The sequence below is a fragment of the Alnus glutinosa genome, chromosome 2, assembly GCF_958979055.1.
Source record: "Alnus glutinosa chromosome 2, dhAlnGlut1.1, whole genome shotgun sequence".
NCBI lineage: Eukaryota > Viridiplantae > Streptophyta > Magnoliopsida > Fagales > Betulaceae > Alnus > Alnus glutinosa.
Genome location: NC_084887.1, coordinates 29,102,735 through 29,111,543, shown reverse-complemented (window position 1 = coordinate 29,111,543; position 8,809 = coordinate 29,102,735). Strand labels below are relative to the sequence as shown.

The following is an 8,809-nucleotide window of genomic DNA, read 5'->3' as shown; positions in this document are numbered from 1 at the left end:
GTGAGAAAGAAAGAAGAAACAAAATTGGTGAGAGTTAGTGAGTTAATAGTACTCATCAAAATTGGTGAATATTGTTAGTATTTTATGTTGGCAACATTTTGGATGACAAAAACACTTTATATAATGGTTGCTTTTTAAACAGGATGATCGGTTCTTTTCAGAGTCTTCATGTTATATTGACAGTATTTATTTCAAGCCATATGACTACTCACAAGTTTCTAAAAGATGTCCAGAAGATTCCATGCATTTCCAAGTCAGATCAACCGATTCCTATGCAACGGTTCGAACAGGCCTTTGAAGGTGTCCGAATGCCCCGCAGTGTCTAGAAGCTTTCGTCGTTGCTGCTGTTCGGACGACCGAGCTAAACCGTCCAGACGCTAGGTCAAGCCATTTCGAGCCCAAGTAGAAATTGGATTTCATGTTCAAACAAGGATCAGGAAACAGCAACCGTCTAGACGAAAGGGCAACACCGTTCGGATGCTTTTCAGGTTTCCAGAAAGATTTTTGCACATGTCTCAATGTTTTTAACATAACTCTCTGCTCAAGTATCGGATTGAGACGAAATTGGTGTCGTTCGAAAGCTAAGGAAAAATGCTACAACTCGAACATCCAGACGGACAATAGAAACGTCCAAATGGAAAGAGAGTAGCGTCTGGATGGCTCGCCAGAATTTGAGAAAGTTTCGGAATTCCTTTTCGGACACGGAAAGAGTTGACCGTTCGGACGCGCGTGGCAGAGACTCCGAATTTGAGTTAAAATAGGATTTGTAAAGCATATATAAAGAGGGCTCTAGGCATGTATTATGTACAGAATTCAGTATTGAATTCTCTTAGCTTTGAGAGAGTGTTTAGAGAAATTTGAAGATTCGCTAATTCTCAAGCCATTGCCGTTGTGTGCTCCTTGTTCGTGTGAAGTCTATCTTAGGGGTCGGCCATAAGGTAAAAGATTCCATTGAAGACTCATTCAAGTTGAAGACTCCTTCAAGTTGAAAACTTGGTTAGGAAGCGTTCATGATGAGCTTCGTATCAGAGTTAAAGGTATGACTACTACATAAGGGTATGTGAGTACGAATGTCTTGTAACTAGCTTTGTCTTTGGTATAGTGGATATCCTGGATTTGGCTGCCCCAGAGTGGTTTTTCTCTTCACAGAGTTTCCACTCTGTAACAATTATCGTCTCTTTTATTTTCCGCATTTAAGATATTTTGTTGCATTTTTTAGCTATTTTGAAGAGGCTACTAGGAATGCTCTTAGTGCTAGTGGGTTGTATTACCGTTAGTGTTAGTGTTAGTGTTAATGGGCTGGGCTGGATGGGCTTGGTTTAGTAATGGGCTGATGGGCTTGCGGTTTAGTTGTGCTTAGGGGCTATATAAGGCCCTGAAGTCTAATTATAGGGATTATCTGAGAAGTAAATTTAAAAATGGAGGTTGAGCACCTCGAAATGCTCTAGGAAACGGAACATCACGATTTGTCCATTTTAATGTAATTTTCGTTCATCAATTCTACAGAGCTTCCATTATTCTTCCATTCTCACATCAATTCTTCAATTTCTTTATATTTCATTCCATTTCCATTTACAATTCTGTAATTAAAAACCCTAGAATTCAGTAATAGTTAATTCAATTGTTACAAATTTCAACACAATTTTTTATTCTAATTCCATAACCAACTTAACACTTTAACTTAGACTTACAACCGCGTACATTAGTGATGATACTGAATTTGCCAACACAAAATCTAACATATTCCAATTCTATTTAATAATATATTTAACATCAGTGTAAGATTTATTATATACTCCATACCTTTACAAAGTCATGACTAGTGTATTGAGTTGAGTTAAATTAATCTTCAATTCCATCACCAAAACATACATATAATCAAAATTCCATACGCTACTAAGTTTTTGACCCATTTTCACCGTTTCCATTATAAAGACAGCGCTGTAGTGGTTACTAATATTTATAACTCGATCGGTTTAGCAAAATAAGGATCCCTCGAAATCCCAATGATGCTACAATTGAGTAGCAATTGCTTATAAGGCTTCACAGTAAGAGCCAAGTAGCAACACTAGAAGGTCAGGTCCTGGACCCTGGTTTAGGCTGGTTAGTGGTTGTCCATATATATATATATATAGCATAGCTAAAAATGGTGAATTCACTGTCCACGTTCCAGAGGTCTGAACGTGATGGTCAGTCAACTCAGGCGAGTCGTTCTCGCAAGTGAGTCACACAAGGGAATAGGTTGGTGGCCGGAGATCAATTAGTGGGGTCACTGGTATGGGGAAGGCTGGCTTTCGTTGACTTGGACCGTTTGAAATTGGAGGCTGTCCATATATAGAAACGAAAAATATCTCCTGTCTTTCTCTTTCACTATACAAATAGACAATAAATGGAGTAAGAAAAACAACAAATTAAATACGTACCTGTTGTTGATACAAAACAAGTGAATTCGCTCTTCCTTGTGTTGTACCCACACTGCCCACCGGTGGCTTGACATCCATCGCACAAACTGTTATTTGCATCCCACCTCAACATGAAGCCGCCATCGATAGCTTTAGCCAGTGCAGCTTCGGTTAAATTGCTTTCAGTTTGAACTGCTGATTGCAGAACTGGAACTATAACGTTGTACAAGCACTTCAAGGCCGATGAGTTACCAATCAAGTTTGCAATGGTACTGTCCAAACAGTAATTATTCCTACCGGAAACAAAAGAATTGTTCGAGGAGGAGCAATTAAACCTAGTATGCGGCTGAGATGGAAAAGAACCAGAGCAACCATAGTAGAGCGTCAGGTTCGTAGTAGCTGAATCATAATCAAAGAAGGTGAAATTTATGGCCGTATTACTAGCGATCGGAGAACAAATGTTGTTCCAGTAATCCTCTCTAGCAACCATGAGAGTCCGCGACACCTTATTGACATCAAGGATTCGGTAATTCATGTGCTTGATTTTGATATGTGGGGCATCATCGCTGCAGCTTAACTCAAAAGCTGGGTGACCACAATAGTTTGGCCTATTTGATCCCCAAAAAGGATAATTGAGACCCTTCATGCCCGCACAATTAAACGGTGCGCTGCAATTTAGGTATTTCGCATTATCTGCGTATGAAGACGATGGGAGGTGGATGAAGGACAAGATTGTTATCACCAAGAACAGAGTGATGGTAGGGAAGAGATTGGGATATTGCATCTTGAAAGAAAGAGAGAGAGTGATTGCAAGTGATGAGATTAGAAAAAAGGAGAAAGTGAAGATGATATGGCTTTAAGTTCTATTTGGAACGACTTTAGCACTGACGGTCAATTCACTATTCGTTGACCAAGTCCAATTTAACGACAGTACATGTGCTTAATTTTTCTAACCGTTTCGTGCACGACATCTTGATGTTCAAAAGGTCGCCCCGCGCGAGTCGTCGACCGGGTTTCTCGCTGTTTACCCGGAAACTGAGATGAGAACTTAACGGGAGTGATTGATATGTTAGGGTTTTTGAAAAAAAAATTTTAACTTTTTCTGAGCGATTAGACGCGTTTTCAACTCTAAAATATAAAGTTCGATAATTTTTTTATGGATTAATTTTATTCAATAACAAAGCAATATTTAAAATAACAAAATATAATAAAAACAAAAATCTCACATGAAATAGAATATTTATTTAACTCGTAACTCAATAATTTAACTTGCAAAAGGCTCCTAAAAAGATATGAGAGACAAACTTAATCCTGTCCAAATAACAACATAAAAAGATAAACATGAGACATACTTCTATCCACACAATAATAGTAAACTAATAAAATAATTAATGAACTTAATAACTAAAAAAAAAAAGGCAATAAAATACTACTGAACTGAATAATCTAATAGATAATACTTCTTAACAAACACACTACCTAACAATGACTACACACACGTAATAAGGGTAACATGATTATATATATGACGTTTTAATTGTTTAATGAAAAGACAGAAATTTCATTCCAACTTAATAAAGTGTAATGTGTTCTTCTAATGTGTGAGGCCCATGTTAATTTAGTATGGACATCACATGCTAGAGATCGAGCCAATAGACAAAGGTCTTCCATTGCCAATTTCCCACCAATCATCAATGAGTCTCTACATCAGACAACTAATTAGCTACAGAAAACCTTCAAAGGACTCCACTCTTACGCGCAAATGGGCCATTGACTACTGTTCGGCAATCGCTGGCCTTGAACTCGAAAATTAGGGACATACCTGATTTACTCGAAGGCGCTTGGGAGGCTCCGGCGTCTGGTGAGTACCAAGTAGTTTGCTTCGTACTCAAGTCATAACCACAAACTCCCTTAGAGCCGGTGCAGGCACTGCAAGCTGCACTATCCTCCTTCCACTTCATCGAATCCTTCTTTGATGGCGTCTTCCATTATTGACCAATTGCCATTATCTTTATAATGAGTTCTAAGAACAGGAACAACCACGCTTACTGCACAAGGTCCAGGGCCTTGAGCTCCAACTGCTTTGTACCCACTATTATTAGCGATCCCACCAATGTTGCAAGAGAATACTGGGGGGAAATTGGTTGAAGGGCAACCATAGAATAACGTAATGCTACCGTAGCCAACGCCATAATCAAAAAGCTCGGAATCGAGAGTGGTATCCACGAAGGCTGGTGAACAAATTCCACCCACCAAGTAGCCCTCCCTGACAATTTTGAGGATTTTGGTGCTTGTGTTGGCAGCCAAAACGCGGTATGTCACCCTCATAATTTCTGTGGTAGCTAGTGATATTTTTCCAACAATTGAGCTTTAAATCTGGATGGCCGCAGCCATCCCGTCGGCCATCACCCTTGAATGGATAACCCACGTCATTGATGTTCCCGCAGTTAAACCGATTGTTACAACTTGGATACCAATCATAGGAGCATAAAGACACCGGAACCTCAACGGAAACCAAGAAAATAATGAAGACAAGAAGAAGAAAAGTAGACTGAAAGGAAAGCCGGGAATCCATTTCAGCTGGCTAAGAGATATCAAAGAAATGGATGAAATGAATTAAGTATAGGTGAGCTATTTGAGATTGTTTGAAGGAAACAACGGACAGTAGAGATAAGGGACTTCCCTTGATGGGAAAATAATAAGAAGGGAAGTGATAGAGAAGAAAGACTTTATGACTTGGAATGTATTGACCTCAAAAGATTAATGGTTAAACGCATTTCTCCGAATGTATATAGGACGTTTTACTTCAACGGGATTACAAGTCGGAGGGCGGAAATTCCAACCCGATCAAGTCGATGCCTTCTTTAATTAATTACATTTTTGAATTATAGAGTATATAATATATATGCTATTTGATACCAAAAAAAAAATTTTAAGGTTGAAATATTTATTTAAGACATATAATTTTTAAAATCATTTTAAAATTTATGAATTTTCAAATAAATTATGATAATAATAATAACGACGATGACCCTTATTTAGCCTCGTTTACAAATCAGGCTAATTGACGCACACTCCATGTAAGCTCATATCTATGTGGACACTCAAAAGCTACTTCATATGAATGCCAATCAGAAATTTTATTTTAAAAAAAGCCCCAAGAACATTTTTATTTGTTAAGATTTTTCACATGACTCAGTTGTTCTAGGAGCAGTTTTTTTTTTTTTTTTTTTTTATCCAAATACTACTTATTAATACCTATAATTTACATGGAACTTAAAAAGTACTTTTAGTATAAAAAAAAAGTAGTGCTTAACAAAAAGTTGATCCATTTGATAAAAAAAAAAAATTGACTTTTTGCTTTAAAATAAAAAAAAAAATGCCCGAACACACTTTAAAAAATGCTTAGAATTATTTTTTTTTTTTTTTTTTTTAAGAAAATATCTTTATGACTTTAAAAATTTTACTTCTCGAGACAATCTCAAACATGGAATTTTGTAAGTTTTTATTAATTTTATCTAACAAACACCCATTAAAATATCTACATTGCCACGATTGTGAAATACGTGTAATTGAAATTTTAAGATTCAATTACAACTATGGTCAAACTTTAAGAGTTCGTTATGTAATCGCACTTATTTCTTATTTCAAATGAAGATTCATTCTTAAAAGAATTTTATTTTTAACATTTATTCAAAAAAATAATTATTCTATTCGTATGAGATATAGTTAGTAATTTTTTATTTTTTTATATTCACTGATGTTTTACTTATTCATAATTCATAATCTTATATTTTTTTACATACCAAATGCCTCCTCCTTCATGCAAGTAAATGGCTGAGCGTGACTCACTGGTAGTCACTCCAGCTTTCCCTTCAAATATACATTGTTCACCGCGTCCAAGTGAATTGACATTTGACAATTGACAGTGAACCCAGTGGACCATTGATGGGGATATCTTTTGTCATTTAGCTTATTTCTGCTCATATGGGGGTGTATTTGATAATTTTTTTAGGAGGATTTTTTTTTTTTTTAATTTTTGTTTTAGTAAAAAATAGTATTTTGATTTGATATAAAGGTAAAAGATATTTTAAGTTTTTTCTAGTGTTTTATATTAAAAATTATTTATTAATATTTGATTTTTTTGATAGAAAAAGAAAATAAAAAATGGATCAGCCAACACACAGTAACAATTGCAACGTATGTACTTGATATTTCATATGAATTAATAACAGAAATACTAATTAATAAATGACAGTTTATTAGGAAAAATATTTAATTTTCATCTTTTCCTCTTCTCTTATTTATCTCCGTAGACGAAATGACAATTCTACTGTTTTAAATTTACTATTTGAATAAAATATCATAATAATTTATTACAAATTAAATAATCATTTAAAAAAATACATTATTTTTAAAACAACACAAAAAGACTTGATTATTATTTAAAGAAAGAATATAAAAGATGTGAGTCAATGGGAAGTGAATTTTGAATTCAATTGATACAGGAAATGCTACTTTCAATTAATTGGTTGGGCACTTCGAGTGCAACCTATTTGATCAGTTTTCCTTCAAGAATTTTGTGTATAAGTCTGGTTTTTTAAGCTGTAATTGGGCAGAGATAGCTCTTTGAAGCAATTTGGAGAGTCCACAAACTTTATACTCGAAATGGTTGTTCATATTCGATCACTTCTTGTTCTTTTATATATAACTACTTGTCTTATGTCTGTTTGACATAGCGCAAGCGGATAAACGTGATCGAAAAGCTATATTATCAATACACAAACATTCAATATACACGTTGAAATGGATAAACAGAATACTCTAATCCAATAATGATAATAAACTTGGTTGTCCTCTTCCATTACAAACATCTATTATTTATAATAAAGCCTTAATGGCTACTAAAGGAAATAAAATCTCTTACGACTGGAAATAAATACAAATAAACATATTATGAAAATACTTTGTGCCAAAGAATATCTCTAAATTAATGAAAAATTGGTGCCAAAGGATTACCATATTAGGGAAAATATAATAACTATAATATTGCTTGACGACAACGTAAATATAAAAATGAAAATTCTTTAAAAGATGAATCAAGAGATTTGTCAATAGTCTATTCTTTCCTTCTTGGTCTTTCCCTTGATGGATGTTGACAACTCAGTAGAGAATATCTTCCAAATCACAATTTGCCAAAGGTCTCTTCTTTCCTTCTTGAGTAGTTGACCATTTCCTTTCTTACTTAAATCAAATTAATCTTATTGCCACATTATAGACCGATTAATTAATTATCAGTGGTACTAAAAGTTACTCTGGTAATTTTCCATTGATGCCCATTGGTCGTTTCTCCCTCTTCATCAACCCGGCCGGTAGCCTTTTCCTTTTGTATTTCCAGTGCCAGATAATAGCTTTCCTCATTTCTACTCAATGCCAATGATACAATTGCCTGTGAATAAGCCCGTTTGACCATAATTTTGATGTCAAGTCTTACACTCTCGGTAATAAGGGCATCTTGGGAACAAGATGGAAATCTTGTCCTACGTCACTGTTAGTGTACTGCAAATTCTTTTTTTTTTTTTTCCCCATACTGGCTCATGTTTTTGTACTTAACAAAAAATAATTGTTCATGTTTTTGTAATGTGACATGGTTTGATTCTCTTCATTATGGCATCACTTTAATTGTAGCTTACTGTTTTAACCATTTCTTCTCAATGTCTTGGTGTATGTTGTAGTATGAGTTAGTTGGCAAAAGGATGGGCCTGGAAGCTATATTATATATTTTGATCATTTTCCTGGAATAGAGCTCCTTCTTCAACTTTAAATTGACTTTAAACTGTTTATAATCTTTTTGATTGTAAGATAGCATGTTAGACAAATTTAACTTAGTTTTCATGATTATTAGGAGTAACAACAAAGACAGCTTGAGGTGTGTGGAAGGCAAGTCCGTGTTCTATGAAGAGGTGTTGGGGTCAAAAGAGAGCCGTGACCCTTGTAAATTCAACTACACGGCCATCGCCTACCCGGCCTTCTGCATGCACAGTAAATGCCACAAGGGAGATGCTTGCGAGTTTGCGCACGGAGTCTTCGAGTATTGGCTGCACCCGGCAAGGTAGTACTACTATTAGAATATAAATTAAATCATTAAATTCATATTTTGTTTATCAATTTAATTAAATTTTTACTATAAGTAGTAATTTAAATTTTAATATAATATATGAGCGCAAATTCTGAATTCGAAATTTATCTCTATCATTCATCTCAATTTCAATTATATATTATAGGTACCACACACATACATGCAATGCTGGGTACTATTGCCAACGTAAGGTATGTTTTTTCGCTCACACGTAGGAGCAACTATGGTCTGAGACCAAATACAAGTCTCATTCCACATACCGGCAGCG

General features: G+C 35.1%; 1 protein-coding gene across 1 annotated transcript; it reads right to left on the bottom strand.

The window, feature by feature from the left end:
• Nucleotides 1–2,107: 2,107 nt before the first annotated feature.
• On the bottom strand, nucleotides 2,108–3,460 carry LOC133860133 (LEAF RUST 10 DISEASE-RESISTANCE LOCUS RECEPTOR-LIKE PROTEIN KINASE-like 2.1). Its single transcript, XM_062295804.1, has one exon. It carries the CDS (start codon nucleotides 3,184–3,186, stop codon nucleotides 2,371–2,373), a length of 816 nt encoding a protein of 271 aa, XP_062151788.1. The 5' UTR covers nucleotides 3,187–3,460; the 3' UTR covers nucleotides 2,108–2,370.
• Nucleotides 3,461–8,809: the final 5,349 nt, after the last annotated feature.

What these genes read in the sequence shown, in the direction of transcription:
- LOC133860133 (XM_062295804.1), bottom strand. Translation starts at nt 3,186, where the DNA reads ATGCAATATCCCAATCTCTTCCCTACCATCACTCTGTTCTTGGTGATA.